The sequence below is a fragment of the Harpia harpyja genome, chromosome 10 (assembly GCF_026419915.1).
Source record: "Harpia harpyja isolate bHarHar1 chromosome 10, bHarHar1 primary haplotype, whole genome shotgun sequence".
Lineage (NCBI taxonomy): Eukaryota > Metazoa > Chordata > Aves > Accipitriformes > Accipitridae > Harpia > Harpia harpyja.
Window position 1 is genome coordinate 3,804,035 of NC_068949.1, and position 19,991 is coordinate 3,824,025.

Here is a 19,991-nt window from a genome sequence, read left to right on the forward strand (position 1 = left end):
TTCTACTTGTCCTATGAATTTCAAACTAAACGACATTTTAACACCACTCTATTTATGATTGTTCTGTGTATTAGATTTGTACAGTTATCTTCAGATTAGGGTCCTTTTTAGTCTTACATTGATAAAAGTACATTCCTTTCCTAGGAGCTTACAGTCTTACAAAAGAATATGGGAAACTGCTCAACACACAGCAGTAGAAATCCCCACAGAAGTATTTTTGTTGTGTTAATTATATCGGTACGTATCTATTCATGCTCTGGATTTCAATCCAGTCAATTTGTCCAAATGACAAATGAATGATGACACAAACATATGCTATAAGATCAAATCAACAAGCCACATGATTTCCCTATTACATAGACAGAAGATTTTTCTGTCATATATCTATGACAAAAGAGGTACCTTGTAAGAACAAGTGGATGGAGACGCACCTGCTTTCTGTGTGTCTGGAGGCAAAATATTTGGTTTTGAAACTGAGTTCACATTTATAAGTTTTTACTGTTTTCTCCCAATTCCTGTTACCATTTAGGGACACAGAAATGAAGCTGTTGACTCACTCAGGTTCAGCTCTCCTGTGTCTCCACTATGTGGGCTGACCAGAGTCTCTACTTGGTTATCAATTGGCAGCATTTCTTGCTTTCTAACCTTTTCTGTATGCAGCTATGCTGTAAGGAGAAGGTGTTTTTAAGCTTCTTACCGACTTACGAGATACAGAATACTGGATAGAAGGATTTACAAAACACAAAAACTACAACATGTCTATCCCACTATTGTTGCAAGAAAGAGAAGAAAGGCTGAAAACTCCAATTCTTCTCTTCATGTCAGCTTCCTCTCCCTCCCTGTGCCTGCAGCCCTCTTCAACATTTTGGTCTATCAGAAATTAACGTTTTGCAGATACTAATTGCTTTACACTGTGACGCAGCAGGCAAACAACATGTATAATATCTGAGTCCCTTTGAGTTGGTTTTGTCATTTGTTTGCTGTCCTGTCCACTAGATAAAAGACACTTAGTTTTAATAAACAGTAGAGTATACTGTCACAGAAACCAAAATAAATCTGCAGTAACCAAGACTTTTGTTTTGAAATTAATTATATGGGAGTCTGTTGCACTTTTGTAAATCACTTAAATATGCTGGGGTTTGCTTGTATGTTCATTTTTTTATTTACACATTTAATTTAAGACAATTTTCTTGGATAGACATGGCCTGAAAAGATGGGCTAATAAGTAATTTAAATCACGTATGGTTTCTTCAGAGCTCTGTTTGCCAGACACACCAATGGGAAAAGAATAAGAAGGATGGCAAATACAGAATGGAATAATCAAAACATACCTGCAACAATTCACCTTTTATATATTTTTTTTTAAACCAGAAAGTTCTAGTCCATCGTTGCTGGGCACGGACAAGTGACCTCTGTGACTAAGTAGAAGCAGATCACTGGCTGGTTAACTAACCAAGACTGTCGGTATAATTAAGATTCTTCCTCAGGAACACCAGCTACCAAAGCTGGAATATCTAAAAGCTGCTGTAGCTTGCTTAATTGCAAAAGATTTGACTGAATTATTAAAAGCTACAAAAATCTGAAACTTTTGATGAAAAAGAGAACAAACATTTTTTTGCAGGAAAATGCCAGAAAAGTGAATTAGGCTGAAGCCAGGGAAGGAAGTGACTAAGCATGCAACAGTAACCATTTGGAATAAATCATTTTTATGCTAGTCACAGTGTGAATGAACATAATTATATGCTTCTTAACTTTGTTCATGTTTTTCTCTTTCAGTTGCAAATCTGCTCAACTGTCATGTTTAGTTTTCTCTTCAAAATGTTACTAATGCTGTATAGTAACACATCACTCTCACTGTCTTTGGATTTGAAATCGCAATCTCAGAATACCACACTTGAGTCCAAGCATGAGTCCTAATAGAGGTAAGCTATAATGCTTTTTTCTCTGTAAAGTTTTTTGTGCACAAGGAAGTGAAAGGAGAAATTGGAAATTATTTTAGGATATTTCAACAGGTCAAATGAAATCAAGCTATTCTGCACTCTTTAATTGCTTACATCTGTATGCCTATTTACACTGAAGAGGAATAAGACTAGGAAGTACAACAATAATTGTCTTATCTGCAAATCTAAGTCTGAGCCTAAGAAATGCTATGTATACATATCGTTCATTTCAACTAGCTGAAAAATGTTAGCCACCCATCACAATTTTTATATGGAAAATTAAAGGTAATATTCAACAGGTTTTTAAATAGTTTTCAAAATGGTAATCCTGTAACATCAAAAAAGGTCCTACAGTGAACAGAAGTTGATAAGCTTATTAACCAAAGATCTGACGTAATTCTGCATTTTAAAAAGAAGCCTGTTCTCCTATATTTGATGACTATGTTGTCCTCACGGAATTTTGCTATTTGGTCATTCTAGCTTAAAAAAATGCATCAAAATAAATGATACCCATAGCAAGTAATAAAAATGACAACAGATACAGAATAACTTGTGTTGGAAGTCCAAAAAGGAATAGATGGCTTAACTGATGGAAAAGACATATGTTTGAAAATAACTAGCATCAGATAAAAAGTGAAGCATGTCATCTATTGTGCTGATCAACTTACAGAATAATTAAATGTCACTCTCCCTCTCTCATAAGTGGAGATACTGAGACCCAGAGAAAATTAGGGTAAAAGCTGAAGTTTGGAAAGCAAGTTATAAGATTTTTTTAATGGCTTTCGATAGGATGTGGATGTTGTGGTTTTCCTATATTGAAAGATCTTGCCAGATGCATCCTTCTAGCAGTCAAGGAGCCACAGCAGCCAACAGATATTCCCATGTTGACCTGACAGAATAACTAACTCTACAGCTTCAGCTTATAGTGGGATACCAAGGCAGTTTCACCTGGAGAGCCAAGGAGCAACTTGTTAAATGTGTAATAGCGAACAAGTCTGAAATTCCTAAGAACATGTGTGAACATGCATTGTGTATATATGCTCTATGCTGAGCAACTGACAAATATTCACTCCTCAGAGAAGTATACACTTGGTAGGAGTTAAGAAGGAAAAGCTATAGGCAAAGGCATGAAGGCAGAAGGAAGAGCTGAGGAGGAAAGGCTAGCCCTGAGTTTTTTAACTACACATCAGCACTGAAGACTGAAAAGGTCTAGGGTTTGGCAGAAAATAAAACACTGTCAAAATTGCCATATTACTGACACTACCACCACCTCATTAGTCCTTAGACAAATGTCACCATTCCTGTTCTTACCAATAAGATGGGACATGCTCAGAGATCCCTTCTTTCCCTCTGGCCAGAACTGGACACTGTAGGATTATTTTGTTTCCCCCAACAAAATGTCTTTCTGTCTGGAAACATTGATTTGTATAAATCTTCTATTGAAACATATCCATTTAAAGGAAAACTTCCTCTGAGGATGCTTCCAGTTTTCCAACTCATTCTCCAAAGAAGAAAAAGTATTTATGTGCTTGCATATGCTCCACCAACCCATAGTTAAATTGCTCATCACACTAGTTCTAGGTAGACTATCAGATAGAGCCAGACATTCCAATATCCTGAACGGCCCCATGGTTTTCTCCTCAGTCCTACTGAGACACCAAAGACCTACAGTCCTCCCTTTTGCTGCTCCTCAACCATGACTATCACTGGCAAGTCATGTACTCTTCAGCTAATGAGAGCTCGGAGCAGCCTGTGATATCAACCAGACCGTCAAGGGCCACACAGGTACCTGTTCTGAAACCAGCTGCTCCCCATCCCCTCCGATTCTTCAGATGATGGCACAGAGCTGCTCCAGGGATGTCACATTGTTGGGACCAGGCTGCAACTCTGCTTGAATTCAGTTACAAAATGCCTCCAGCCTGATGTCCCAGCCATTAATTACAGAGTTCTCCATGAACAAAACTCTTCTAGAAGATCTCCGTGTTAATCTGGCTCCCCAGGAAGTAAGTTCATTGCCTTTGCCATCTATCATAGCCTGCCACTGATGCACATGCAGAATTGTTATAGCAAGGTAGAAGTCAGATACCCCTAGGGGAACAAATCATACCTCACAGGCAAACATACTTCATGGTGACCTCTAAGGGTTTCTGAATACTTTAGGCTACATAAACCCCATACGCGCTGCGTGGACAATAAGACAACAGGCACTCTTCCAGCAATGCCATCCTGGCCCATAAAAGAGTGGGAAGCATTTGCAACAAGCCTGGGTTTATTCTAACCTAATATCCCTGGAATCTTCACAGATACTACAGGCAGAATCACAAGCAGAGGCCACTAAGACTGCCTTTCATTTTTCACCTACACATCTCCAGGGCATTTATGGCGTGTATCATTCATGCTCCGAAGGTTGAAGCTAGCACTATGTGTAAGATGTAATTAATTTCTTTTCCTTCAGTGATGATCATTTGCCTTCTGCTGCTTCTACTCATATTCCCCGCTTTCACCAAGATGCTGGAGGACAAGCCTGAATGAATCAACAGTAAATCCACTGAAACAGAAGCAGCACCTATCAACGTCAGAGAGTAAGCAAAATGATAGCTTTGCATCTCACATAGTCGTGTGTCCAGAGGATGAGCCTGAAGCACAGGCTGCTTGCCTTCAAACAGCTTCAAAATCATAGGACAAAAAGTCAATCAGGGAACAGTTGAGTGTCCAATGCCTCATTAAGGATAGAGTTATGATGGGATCCAGAAAATCTAGCCACTAGATGCCATGAACGAAGGTTGTAGGCTTTTATGCTGCATTATCTACCCTGGGACAGTTTAGAGGCCCCTGTGACCTATCCACAATGCACAGATTTAAACAAAACTGTACAGCTGGAAAAGCTTTATTATTCAACAGTGTGTAACTGTGCATGAGGAAAGCGATAGCCTGTGTTGCCCTGCGAACCACATCACTGAGGAGATCCTCTGGGTATACACAAACTGACAGATGTGTCCCTGATGTCCTCTACAAGCAATCGGATGTTATGGAGGCGACTGACTCCTGGAAAGGGGGCATGGCTCCTATTCAGCTTCAGGTGTTCCTTCAGCTTATCACAGAATTTGTAACATGGGATCCTTTCACCCTCACAGAGGCCAGGGGAGGCCTTGCAAAGCTAATCGATCCTAGCAGGAGAGCAAGGGGCTATTTTCATTTATCCACCTCCCCCATCTACCACTTACCACCAACGGTCCTTTAGGTCAGTACTGACAAACTGCTGGGATAAGACCCTCCCTACTCTCAGTCCTCTTTCCCTGTTTCTTCAAAGCACTTTCTGTTGCCTCGATCTCCCTTGCCTGCCTTCCTTGAACCTGGCTTTCCCACACTTCCCTTTCCTTATGTCTGCCTTTGGCAAATCCTGCATCCTGAGTTTCCCTCTGTCTTCCCACACTCTGATATTTACACTGGGAGTTATACTCCCCCAGCTTTAATCTGATCCTCATGGAACAGCAGGTTCATTTAATCACTGGCTCAAAAATTGCAAACACATTTTATTAGACTTATCTACTCTCAATGATACAGTGATAGCACACTACAGTACCATTTAAAACAAGCTACTATTGCTAACCCAGCTGACTCCTAGTTTCTTTATAGTGAAATAAAGTCAAGGGAAAGACATACATTGTCACTTCATAAACCCCAAAAGAACACAGTGCAGCACTTGTTAACTACGGTTCTCCAAAGGGACATGCGATTACATACATAAAGGCACTCCTAGACCCAGGAGCTCTATCTGTGAACAGAAAAATGCTGTATCCAGAAGTCTAAATTCTGACGTTTGTGCATTAAGAACATAATGCACTGTGGCTAGAAAGGATCATACTGCTTTTCTGAACAGATTTCTTATGGGAATAAGAGAAATGTAAACTTTCTTAAAAATTATTTCTATTTTGTAACAACATCATTAAACAAGAACTGCATTTTAAAGAGTAAGCATGAAATGTCCTGAGGAAGGCTGATGAGAAACAAGTGACAGAACAGGGGAAGGCTTTTGACTGCTGATTTAAGTGGAATCCCACTAGTACCTGGTAACTGCTGGTTCCTTATGCTTTGGGAAGTTTACATCTCTCTCCTGCACCCCTCATCCCCATTCTACTGGAGCCTGATAATTCTGTCATCCCCCCCTTTTCAAATGTACTTAGCAAACAGATGTACCTGGTCATTACAAGTGCCTTCTCAGAACCCTGAAAAATGCAAGATTTTCTGTTTCCCCTTTCCTCTGCAAAATTTTTCAATTCCAGACCAGCTCTGTGCAGGAAGAGGCTTTCACAGTGAACGTCATCTTTTGATTCACCCTATACTATTCTGGCTGCAGTTCATGTTAAGCTTTCCATAGGGAAGTTGCAGCTGGGTACAGAGACCACAGGCAGAATGAATGGAAAAAGAAAATATACTAGTATTGTAGTACATAAGAAAAATCACCAAAATCAAACATGAAATTAAATTAAAGCAAATTACTGCAAAATCAGACAGTAGTGAAATCCATCTAGAACAACTTCCAGGCAGAAAACCTATTGAAAAGTTTAGTACCAAGAGAAAAATCTGGGCCATTGCTAACTTGGTATAGTCCATCATTTTCAAACAACTTTGAATTTAATTTGTCTGTCATGCTGATGAAGAAAACAATGTGTTCATCACAGGCTCCGCCCACCACATTGCTTTTCATCAGTATGAATGTTAAGACAAATTTAGCAACATATTTGTCAATGTATTTTCTGATGTATGCCATTTTCCCCCTCAGAAAAAGCCCAGAAAAACAAATTGGAGCGATCATGGTGGCATACAACTCAAAACTAGTAAGCTTCCCAGGTTCTGTGGCATCTTAAAAATTGCCACAGAAAATTATGTCTAAGGCTGAAATCCCAAAACACAGATTGTGTGCGAGAGTACACAAATAAACAAAATATTTCTCTTAAGAGCATCTGTCTTTGCAGAATTGCACAAAATGCTGTATTCATAGGCAGAAGAGAAGGAATAACATTGCTTCTGAGCGCTAATACTCAGTCAGCGTGAAGCCATTGAGACTTCTGTTACTTACAGTTTTTCCCTCCTGTTCCTGAGTGGGACAGGAGGCAGGGCTGCCTAGCAATGGTGCAGAGAGGTGAACTTACACACCCTTGGACTACAGCAATTATTCTGCAGAATGAATACACATGAACTCACATGGAGTACAAGTTAAATTCACACCAAGCTTTCAGCAAACTCCTGGATTTTAGGCATTCAGGAGTTGCAGTATTAGTTCTAATGAAAACTAGCTTATCCGTAAGAGAAGTTAACCAGTTTTGCCTTGAGTTCTTTTTTCCTGGTTACATGAGTTAAACGGTAATGCAACGGGGCTGCACAGATATATAAGGTGTAGTTGATACAAGGCGAAGATTAAACCACTTATAAAAGGTATCTTCTTACCTAAGATGCAGCTTTAACTTAATTCTCTATTTTTCATAGTTTATAAAATGGCCAGACTGGTCTGAAATTTTGTATGAAATGTTTCATAGTGGGAGCAGCTTTATTCCCACAATTTGAAAAGAACCCATTCAGCTGTTTGAAGATACAGAAATGCAATTTTAAAAAACTGTTTATCAGACACTGGCACTTTTCCTGCTTGTGTAACTCAAAAAGGATCTCAGTAAAGAAAATTGAATTTGGCAATCCATTAACATAGATTTGATGGTCTCTGTGTTCATCTCTTGATGTCTCACCCCTTTCAGAAAAATGAAAATAACTCATGGTAAAAGAGTGGCTGTTCCCTCTTATTTGTCCAGTATATTGGCAATTATTAAAACCCTGGAAAAGCTGCTGAAGCTCTGCTGACTCATGGTGGCAGAGAAGTTACTTTTTAACTCCACAACGAAGATGGAGGAGGGAGAGAAGAAAGAGGAAAAGCCAGAGAATAGGCAAAGTCTGGGGAGAAGGCTCAGGCTGAGCTGTTATACTAAGTAGCACCAACTCTTCAGGATGTTATCTGTAGCTTTACACACTGTGTTTGAACCAGGTCAAGATTCAGACCTAATTTCATGCCATCTAAGTTTAGGAACCTAACTGAGCGATTTCAATAAAGACTTTACTTGTTGCAGGCATCCTCTACTGTCAACAGAGGGAGAGCGGCAGTTCCAAGAGGCAAATTGGCTTACCAAAGGTCTGAATTGTCTTCTGAAGCTGCCAATCCTGCTCCATCAAGTACAGAGAGACCCCAAGGCAGTGATACAAAACACACAACAGGCACGCCAGGACTGGCACGTGTCACTCCTGTCAGCAGAACAGCTCCCCAGACTATCACAGCTCCCAGGGCAGTCTGCAGTTTGTCGCTGGCTCCTCAACCCTACAGATCAGATTTAAGAGCCAGAAACAAGCTATAGTAGAGACGGGAGATGGTGACGGTGACAGAGATTAATGGAGGAATTAACCCTTTCCTTCTTCACAAATCTGACCTAAAGGGGAGGATGTGCCTCGATGCAGGTATGTATTTCTGACTCCTGACATGAAAGATGTTCACAGTTGTTAGCCAGGGGCAACTGTGCTCCTAATTTAGACACTAGATAGGTGCATTAATACTAGTGGGATTACTCTAAGCCTGAAGTCATTCACAGACTAAGTACTAGGCAATGTTGGCATTTTAATGTGTGGAAAATTTCAGGTTTCACCTCATTTTAAGTTCTTCTATGCTCACAGCAGTTAATAATAAGGGAAAAGTCAAAGCACATTATTCCAAGGGGTAAGGATTCAGCCTCAGAAAGAAAAAGCAGTTCTCAGAGCTGTCTGGTTGCATTTGAGGGACTGTAATCTGTACTCCTCTTTTAATGAGCAGCACGCTTCTCTTCAGGCTCTAGCCTATTCTTGTACGACAAAGAGCCATGATTTTACACTTCCCCACCATCATCTCTTATCACATATTTCTTGGTGAAGGAAGACTGCCAGCGTGGTGCATTTGCTGTAATGCCATCTTACCTTTGCTCTGCCCAGATAAGAGGATGTGTCCTTTCTCTACAGCACGCAGGAAAGAAGGGAAGAGTAAAGAAAGAGAAAAAAGCTCTTTACGTGATACATAAGGACTGCCCAGAGTCACACATCTAAAAAAACTCTGCATATTGTACCTTCACATAAAATCCTGCCCATGTCATAAGCTACAGTAAAAACAATTCACCTGATTAAGGTACTACACCAAGCTGCTTAGTCCCTATATCGTAAGGGTTACAGAAGCCTGTGTTTGAAGTGTTAGTGTTGTGGAACGAAGTGACAGCAAGTTGGGAAATAAATGAGCACAATACTCTCTTCTAACCTCCTGGCACTGTGCCTTTTAACAGAGAAGAAAAAAGCAAAAAGGCAAAATGTCAGCTCCAAAACATTTTTCATGTTGTAAAATATAGTGTCCCCACTGAAACTCTTGGTAAGAGACACACTGAGGGGGCTGATAATTCACAAAAAAATAGTGAGTTATTGCAAAAAGGTCGTGTGAACACGTCTAATGCAGTAAGAAAAAAAAACCCTTAGGACCAAAAATTTGTATCTATGTCCTACAAATGTCATGTTAGCCCTTCAGACAAAAGTCTCAGCAGCACATGCTGAGCTATTAAGTTCAAGGATGCAAAACAGCTTTCACAAACAGCAACAGAGACTAAGAGGATTTGGATATTTCAGCACACCTCACTAGTTTACATCGAAGCTGACCATTCCACTTCTATTAGTCACTCAGAACAATCACTCTTTTCCCAGCAGAGCTTACTCATTTGCAAGATAAAAGGAAGACATTTCTGCACATGCCCATAATATTCTTCACCACTGGGGGCAGCTTTACATAAGACTGCATTTGCCGAAACCAAAGCAACAGTCGGACGGAGCTTTCAGAATGACAGTATGCAGAAGTGAGCAGAGCTTGTTCATTGTACGGGCTTATTCTACCTTCTATGCTACAAAGCAGCTTCCTAGCCGGATCGGGTACTAAGTAAGGGAACTGCTGTGCTATGGAATACAGGTGTGAATTCAGATAGCTAAATGGTGCTTGGAGGAATCTAACATGCTTTCCTATAAAGAGAAATTTTAAAAGCCAGGTTCCTAACTATAAAGATGCAAAAACATAATATCCATGAAGATCCTATTACCTAGGAAGAATTTGACATTTTGCTGCGAATGCTGTGTTGGGATTGATTTATTCTTGGAGTGTTCTGCATGGCTGGCAAAGAATAATGTTCCAAAATCGGTCCATCTCCCAAGGGGTCCAATTTTTCTTCCTGGGTGTCAGCGAGCCCTGACTCACTACAGTGCAGCTGACAGGGGCTGCCATGCTTGTGGCACACTAAGCAAAAAACAAAAGACCTAAGGACGACCTTTGAACAACACAAAGGATGGGTATGTTTTTCATGTTATTTTTTTTAATGTATAGTTCATAGCCACTGCATAGCCTGTGCTTTAATTACTCCATAGACTTGCCTTGATATGATTTGTTATTACAGTTAAACTGCTTAGGGATTACACCTTTTACCCAACTGCTTTTCAGTATTTATATAAAGGCATTCTTTAAAAAAATCTGAGTAAAGAAAACAATGTGAAAACAAGTTGAGTCGAGCTAGGGATTTTTAAATGATTGTTGAAATAAAAGATTTTAGCATGATTGAAAGAAATGACTGATGTGTGGGGGGATAACTTTTCTAAGTTGTTTTTATTTCCAGGTTTCAATGTAATTAGGCTACTGAGCGGATCAGCTGTAGCTCTGGTAATAGCCCCTACTGTATTACTGACAATGCTTTCTTCTGCTGAACGAGGATGCCCTAAGGGCTGTAGGTGTGAAGGCAAAATGGTATATTGTGAATCTCAGAAATTGCAGGAGATTCCCTCAAGTATATCTGCTGGTTGTTTAGGTTTGTCCCTTCGATATAACAGCCTCCAAAAACTAAAATACAATCAATTTAAAGGTCTTAATCAACTCACCTGGCTCTATTTAGACCATAACCACATCAGCAATATTGACGAAAATGCTTTCAGTGGAATACGCAGACTAAAAGAGTTGATCTTGAGTTCCAACAGAATCTCCTATTTTCTTAATAATACCTTCAGACCTGTGACAAATCTCCGGAATTTGGATCTGTCATACAATCAGCTGCAGTCTCTGGGATCTGAACAGTTCAGGGGCTTAAGGAAGCTGCTGAGTTTACATTTGCGATCCAATTCCCTAAGAACCATCCCTGTTCGGATATTTCAAGACTGTAGGAACCTTGAACTGTTGGACCTGGGTTATAATCGCATCCGAAGTTTAGCAAGGAATGTCTTTGCAGGCATGATCAGACTGAAAGAGCTTCATCTGGAGCACAATCAATTTTCTAAGCTCAACCTGGCACTTTTTCCAAGGCTAGTCAGCCTTCAGAACCTTTATTTACAGTGGAATAAAATCAGTGTGATAGGACAAACTATGTCCTGGACCTGGAGCTCATTACAAAGACTTGATTTATCTGGCAATGAAATAGAAGCTTTCAGCGGACCTAGTGTTTTTCAGTGTGTGCCCAATTTACAGCGCCTCAACTTGGATTCAAACAAGCTCACATTTATTGGTCAAGAAATTTTGGATTCTTGGATATCTCTCAATGACATCAGCCTTGCTGGGAATATATGGGAATGCAGCAGAAACATTTGCTCTCTGGTAAACTGGCTTAAAAGTTTTAAAGGGCTGAGGGAAAATACAATTATTTGTGCCAGCCCCAAAGAGCTGCAAGGGGTGAATGTTATTGATGCAGTGAAAAACTACAGCATCTGTGGCAAAAGCACCACGGAAAGGTTTGAATTAGCACGAGCTCTCCCAAAGCCAACGTTTAAACCAAAACTCACCAGGCCTAAACACGACAGCAAGCCCCCTCTGCCCCCAACTATTGGAGCCACTGAATCAAGCTCTGAATCCGAGCACGACACAGAACACATCTCCTTCCATAAAATCATAGCAGGCAGCGTGGCCCTTTTCTTGTCTGTGCTTGTGATCCTGCTGGTAATCTATGTGTCATGGAAGCGTTACCCAGCCAGTATGAAGCAGCTGCAGCAGCGCTCTCTCATGCGAAGGCACAGGAAAAAGAAAAGACAGTCACTGAAGCAAATGACTCCAAGCACACAGGAATTTTATGTAGATTACAAACCTACCAACACTGAAACCAGTGAGATGCTGCTGAATGGAACAGGACCCTGCACGTATAACAAATCAGGCTCCAGGGAATGTGAGGTATGAACCATTGTGATAAAAGAGCTTTTAAAAGCTGGGAAATAGTGGTGCTTTATTGAACTCTAGGGACTATAAAGGGAACGTTTTTCTCACTTTTCTGGCACAGCTCTTCCATGTCTCTTTTTTGTACATTCATAATACTGGTCATTTTACTCTCATACATAATCAACTCATTGAAATTTAAATACCGCAATCAATGTGAAGCCTGAGCTCTGGTTTAATACAATACCTATTGTACAAACCCTCTGCTGATTTCATTAAAGTCTCTCTTGTTTTTAAATAGAAAACTTCTTTCATAAGTAATCCACTGCACCTGCAGCTACTGTGCCTCTGTTTAGGGAGAAAAATGACAACAATGAAAAAAAAAAAAATCAAACTCGGCTTCCCCCCTACCCCCTCTTGCCCCCCAACCTAACCCCAGCCCTTGCTCCGAAACTCACTTTTTGAACCAAGAACAAACTAAGGACCCAGGTACTGTAGCAGCATCTGAATTCTGAGTTGTCTGAGGAGAGACATGGTGCAGAACAGCTCTGAAAGAATGCCTGATTTCTGCCCAACACAAGATATAATAAAAAGCCAGTGGGGAGTTAAAGCACTGTCTTAGGACATGAGGTATCACACCAAAAGCGAAGCAGAGGGAAATCTAGGCTTACTAAAAATTCAAAAAGAAAAAGGTACAATGGGATTTACTGTACTGCATTATAATACAGTGTTTCTAGGGCTGATAACTATTAATTGAAACCTGTTTATGTGACTTCATACAAAAGGTGCCAGTGTTTATCCCTTACATCCAATTGCCTTTCAGAAAGTAGTCAAAAGGCATTCATTAAATGAGGAGCAGAAATTCCTTATTGATGTAATTAGAGGAACTCAAATGTGCAGCAGCAAAAGCAAGACCACTTCCTGCACACATTTGTTTCAGTGCTCATTAGAAATTCTCTTTTCAAGACTGTCAAAGACATTAATGTAGCTGAGGAAACCATTAAATCTGTCATTTTCTTCTTTTTCTTTTTCTTTGCTGGGCTGGGCTTGTTAGGGTTTTGTGATGTGTTTTGCACACTGTCCCTCTAATATCTAAATAAAGGTTCGTTACTTACAAAGCCAAACAGTGTACATTTTAGAAATACTACAACTGCAAAGAGCTTTCAGAGAAAATTGGTTACTCACTGATCTGAGAAGACTGCATCCAAAAATCCTTAAAGAAATCAGTGACAAACTATTTTTCTCTCTTAGCAAAACCTTAATGACATTATAAGAATTCACAGATGCTCATTTTTAATGTGTAGTCATTCATCAACGGTTCTGGACAAAATACAGATTTGTAACCTGGCTACTCCCTGCTCTCCCTCTCCCAAAGTCATGTATTTTTGTTGGCTGCAGAAGAATGTAACATCCCCCATACTTCCAAATAAATCATACCTCCTATTTTGATTATCAGGAGGGGGGGTGGGGGGTGGGGGGTGTTCATTCTTGAAATAATACATCAGCACCTATATAGAAGCAAGTCAGTAATTTAATTATCTCTGGTTTGTAACTTGATTTGGCTTAGTAAACTGCACGTCTTCAATCACTTGGGAGGGAATGTTTCTACAAAGCAGTTTCACTGCAGCAGATTAGAAAAAGCAAAACCTTAGCAGAATGTTCTCCTGAATTTTTACTGGAAAAATCCCAATCACAGCCAATCACCTTGACATATACTAGATATGATGAAAACAAAGCTAGAAAGCATCTCTTAAAAAGAACTAATACACTTGTAGCATTTTTGTTTTGTTTTCCTTTTTTCATATAATGAAACCATTCTCATTTTCAAGGACTGTAGTGAGGAAATATCTGAGAGTAGAAGCTTGAGACTATACTGAACCCTGTAACACTGAGATCCCGTTTTACTGAGTACAAAGAGGATCCCACACAATTAATAATACAAGTCCTTGAGACGCTTTTGCAGCACTGAGCAAACTCTGATTTTTAACCTGAGTTGCACCTTGAAAGTTGCTATTAAAAAGTCAATATACATTGAATTATCTTAGCTATTATGAGATTCAGTTTTCTACCAGCAGGTCTTGGTTATCTCTGTACTGAAGGCTTAGAGTTTGCTGTAAACTTCGTGTTAAGAAGCATCGCTGTACTTCTACAGGCTTTAACATCTGCAGTGGTGACTAATATTAGGCACAGCCAACACAAGAAAGATTTGGTCCAAAACATACATACATTCATATATATATATAGATACACACACATACACATGTGTGTGTATCTATATATATATAAAAAAATAAAAGAAAATTTTGCTATTTAGTATTGGGAGTGCTAACTGCAATCAGAAAATAATTTCGTACTATTAATTTAGATTTTTGCTATTTGAAAATATTCAATATATCTTCTAAAACTTCTCAGTGGACTGTGATTGTGAATGAGTTGTATATAACCAACTTTGGCTTTATATGCTTCCTTTTATGTTTCTTTAATGCCTACTTCTAACCATAACAATAGTCAGAAAGAACCAACCCACAACCTCCTACAGAAAGCAGTACCTGTAAAATTATCACTAGCTCCCTTTGAAAAATACTTAGTTATGGGCATGAAAAAGAAAATAAGGCCAGTATGTCATTAATCATAGATGGATAACAAAAATACTAATGAAAATCCAGCATGTCTATATTCAAGCACAGACATGCTTAGATCAACTAATTCATTTTTTGCCTGAAAAACAACAGATTCACTTTTAATGAATTTCCAAACACATACCAAACACAGATAAATGTGTAATTGCTGCTATAGTCATTGATAATGAAAACACTGTCTGATTACACAAAAAAGATGCCCAGTGTAACTCCTTGAACCTTCTTGCACAGCCTGAGGCCTGAGAGCTAAGTTGTTAAATCTAATGGCTATGGCTTAGAAAACATTTTAAACCAGCTTCACAGCATGTTAAAACACATTACAAAACCCATGCTTTCATCTGTGGAAAGACTACATGAACTAAGCTAAACTTTGTCTCACCACTGTCAAATTAAACACTATAGAAGTGACTTGTTTTGGTTGGCTAGGCCACCAGAGTCACAAATTCAAATAATCTTGTAGGAAATGACCTGGTCTTAGCTGAGCAACTTTCTGTCCCTGTGAAAGGCTCCCCCTTTCCTGAATACAAATGAAGTGTTAAAGCCTCAAAGATTCCATAGAAGAAATTTCTTCTTTGCTTCTCTCCAGTTTGGGCAGCAGGTATCTAGAATTCTGATCCCACTTTGTCTTGGGTTTGGGATATTTTGGTGCCAGTCTCTCACATAACTGTTAAAAACTTGCTGGGGTAATGCTGAGGAATCCTCAGAGGATGCACGACAGCTATGATGGCTCTTACAAATCCCTAAGCCTTCATACAAGCATTTTAGGCACCAACTTGTGGAAGGAGATGTGACCGAGTTTCTCTAATGACCTGGTTTATCCCTTAATGGATCTGATGCTGCCTACATATTCCAAGTTTAGGAGAGCAACAATGCATTTTGAAGGTGTCTGGGTTTGTTTTGTTGTGGTTTTTGGCTTTTAAAATCAATTTCTATTCCTTTTCCTAAGTCACATATGGTGTCCTGGGGCTACCACTCGAAGACCACGGCTTTTCAAGCCACAGACAAAGTGCAGCAGTCTTCCATGCCCATTTTCATTAGTTTTGCAGTCTACATTTATTTAAACCACGTTGAGACAAATGTTAGGTGGAATCGCCAAACAAGACTGTTTCGTTTAACACCTTCTAACAATTTCTTACATTAAATGTTTACAAGGGATGTTGAGAAGACAGACAGAAGATGGCAAATAAACATGACAGATTTGAGGTAATTTGCTCAAGATCACACACCAGTTGAGTACTGGGAATATAATCCAGTCTCCTCACACCAAGACATCCTCCCAGCCAGTGGAGTACTTGGCCTCTCAACTAAACGACCTAGCTCCTGGAATATTCAAGTGGTATTTCAGAATAATAAACCACACAGAAGGCATATCTGTGGAAAAAGAAAATAACTAATGTACTAAGCAAATTCAAGGAGACTGGTAATGTTCATTCACTGTGTTGAGATTACCTCCAGCAATTGCAGAGTAAGAATAATAATGAGAATGAGTGGCTTGAGCATAATGAATGCAAGCTTCTCTACTGGCTGGTAGGTTTTCATTACTCACTATCTGCACTTACACAGTCAGCACAGCTTAAGGTTTGGCAATGCTCTTTTTATTATTATTATGAAACAGTGAACCTTGATATAAAATTCAATTGCAAAATGAACATAAATGTACAATATTCCTGCAAACACAATTAGAAATTTTCAGTTTGCTGCAAGCTAATGGTCTTTGCTGTCAGCCACTCAACTCTAGATAAATATTCTGTTAGATGAATTTCTGTGGAACAATAGTGACATCCAGCGGGTAGTTAGCTTAATCACAGGTATCTATTGTTTATATCAATTCACACACAGATGTGTTTGCCTTTTTACTTTGCATTCTTCTGTATCACATGGTAGTAGCATCAAATCCTTTCAGCATACTAAGTATTCAACTGTTTCTGTGTATAGGAATCATAACCTGAATGTAGACAAATGCTAGCAAGAAATTGTCTATCCAGTGTCAGTAAAAGGCAAGAAGCATATAATAAGTAAGCAAGGACAGGAGCTGTAACAAATTTGTGGCCACTGATTTAGAACTTATTACTTATAAAACAGCACTAAGTGACATTAAGATACTATAAAATAAACTCGGACTACAAACAACTCATTCAACTTCCTAACAGCAGATTTAAAAAAAAAAAAAAAAAAAAAGAGTTTAGTTTTACAATAATGAGAGAAAGATATTATTAGACATCAAAAGGAAGGGCACTCACCACCTGGGAACAAGTTAAAGTAACAGCTTCATCTCGAAAACACACAGCGTACAAAAGAGACAAGAAGCAAATTATGAAAGATCAAATTCACAAGCAGTAATAAAGCCAAACAATGAGAAACTCACCAGTGACATGAATATGCAGCATATTTCCTTGGGCAAAGGTTGCTTGCAGCAGCCTCTGGTATGTTTTGCAGCAACAACTTTAGGCCTCAGAGTAACTCTATGCCAATGTTACTGGCAGTAATTTTAAACCACAGTGAATGACATAAACGAATGAAATCAGGATTATAGCTCTGTTGATAACAGACAGATTTCATTTCCCTTAAGATGATGCACAAGAACTCATTTCACTCCACGTTGAATGAAATACAGTTGTATTTCTAAATTTTATGTACTTAGGTGCATTTGGAGGTCACCTATCAGTCCATGATATGTAGCCTTGATTTTTATTCCTAGCTAGGCTTTCTAGAATGGGTGTCATCACAGTGGTACAGTATAGGATTTTGATGCAATTTTCAGAATTATAGTCAAACTATTTCTTGGCATAACTGTGAATGGAAGACAGTAGGGCGCAAAAGAAGTAAAAAGTGACTGAGTTCAACAGCTATGAACAGATCATCAAGGAGGTCATAAATTAATAAAAAGGAGTTTATACAAGACACTCTGGGATGGCTAGCTGTGAGTGGATGGCCAACATTTTACCTACCAGAGAAATTGCAAATCTCATTTGGAACAAGCACAAACATCATAAAGGCAATAATGAAAAAAGATTTGCAAGTAGTAGGCAGTATCTTTTATTTGACCAACCCATCACAGAAATCACATCTCCCTACAATTCTTGTCTTACTCGTATTGTTACACAATCATGACCATAGCATTAGCATTCTAATGTAAGAATGAGCATTGTTTACTGAGAAGGGACAGAAGGGCAGTTAATCCCCATTTATTAACTTTTTCTTTCTAAACAGCTTAATGAAATTTACTGATGTTATTACAGGAAACATTTTATATTCATGTGAAAAATCACAAGTTTAAGATTCTTCATTACTGAAATCAACCAAACTCTTTAACAAAACAAAATATTTCTTTCTTTACTTATAGTTTCTTACTGTTTCTCACAAACTCTTTCGCTTGCCGAGAAGAAACTGAATGACTGGAGATGTAATCTTGAAAAAGAGTTCTCAAAAAAAAGCCCTCATATGTGCTGTCTTAACCGCTGAAACCATTCCTCTCCTGTGTTCCTGTGCAACTAATACACTGACCATGTGTCACAGTTTATATTCTTGACTGAATGTTAAATTTCTATTGCTTCAATACTAGCAGTAGCACTGAAATCATGTAGGACTTCGTAATTACAGTTCAACCTTGCAAATTCTCAAAGTGTTTTGGGGCAGCCAGACTCTATTAATACATCATAAGGACATATGAAAATCAAACATCCTAATTACTCATCCACTTATACTCCAAACAAGGACATAAATGCATTACAAGGTTTTTTGCTTCACTACACCATTGAGAAAATCATCTGGCCAGTTCTGTGTGCAAATCCTTTTCTTCTTCAAACTAACAAAACATTTGACTAGCTAGGTCTCTCAGGAACTTAATTGCTTAATGCTGAAAGAAAAAAACCTAAACACATAGATATTGGCAGCAGCCTGCAGAAGTTGTCATTGTGAACTCGGCCTTTATTAGTTATTCTCACTTCAAATCCAGCAGTACCTCCTATACTTGTCATGTATTATACCTGCGCTATATCCCATAGTGTGATGTACTAACTACGAAAGCTTTGCATTTTTATGGCCACTTCAGTTCATGTGCAAAACTATACTGAGAGATGGAAAACAGAAAAGACTCAGAAAAAGGACTGCATATGGCTTACAGTGCTAGAAAAAGTTAGGGAGGATCACTCAGCCTTTCCAGAAGTTAAACAACTGGTTTTAAAAGAGAGAAAATTACATTCTAAAGCAAAACTAGAATGTTAAATAAATGTTTGTGCATTTCTTAAAAGTATTTTAAGCATCTATTTTTAAAAAAATTGCTACTGTGTGGTTCTGGGCATCTTTAAACATCAAACAAAAAACTTCTCTAACTTTTATTTCACACCTAACTTAAAGAGAGGGAGAAACTACCTTCTTATAATGTAAGGCACCTCTTTCTGAAGCTGTGGGACTGAGCTGATATGGGAATAATCAAAATATATTTCATCTTACTATTTTCTTGTATGATTATTTTCAACATCTGTAGGAATGATATGATACTGCTAACTCGTACATGTACACTATTCTAGCTGAGCACATTCTCCTGGCATTTATTTTGTGCTTCATGACAAATCATAGGTTGTGTTGTTGGGTCTTACGTGTGCCCTTTTTGGTCAGGAACAACTTACTGAATGTTTGAATACCAGTTCTTTAACTAGTGTCTATAATACTTGGTGTTGTAGAACTCATGATTCTGATTTTAAATTAGGCACTTATATTTTCCACTTCCTTAAAGGATGCAAAACGCACAAATCAACTTCAAAATAATGTAATGAGATTACCCCTTCCTGGTTCAGCTGTAACTCAGGGGAGAAAACGTTCACAAAATGTTCAAAGGTACAAAAGAAGATCTCCAGTGGAAGCTGGGCCTTCTAATTGCCTTTGTAATCCTTCCCTTCATTGCCCTCAAGATTAAAAGTAGCTGTAGGTGAAGGAAACATGAACACTGAGCATGTGTTTTGCTAGAGTGTAGATAATAAGCAATAATAATACATTAGTCATACAATCTCTGCGGGACTGAAAATACAACCATCATAAATGGATTCCTTATTCCAAAATACAGACTTCATAATGTATATTCTAGCATACACATTGTTTCTTGTTTGCTTTTTTTTTCCCCTAGAAAAAAAACACATTATGCAGAAGCATCTATTTGGCTTCTGGTAAATTGTGCAAAAGCAGCAGATGATAAAA

The 19,991-nt window shown here is 38.7% G+C and overlaps 2 protein-coding genes across 6 annotated transcripts in view; one reads left to right on the forward strand and one right to left on the reverse strand.

Moving 5' to 3' along the window:
* Positions 1 to 19,991, reverse strand: part of CTNNA3 (catenin alpha 3) — a 568,565-nt gene that overhangs the window by 317,547 nt on the left and 231,027 nt on the right. The gene's annotated exons all lie outside the window — the stretch shown is intronic.
* LRRTM3 (leucine rich repeat transmembrane neuronal 3) overlaps positions 9,803 to 19,991 on the forward strand; it is a 91,258-nt gene continuing 81,069 nt past the window's right edge. For 2 of the 3 annotated variants that reach the window (XM_052799304.1, XM_052799306.1), the window contains exon 1: positions 10,342 to 12,177. In XM_052799304.1, coding sequence (XP_052655264.1) covers positions 10,597 to 12,177 — 1,581 coding nt within the window. In that variant the 5' untranslated portion in view covers positions 10,342 to 10,596. The other variant, XM_052799305.1, reaches the window with a different exon arrangement.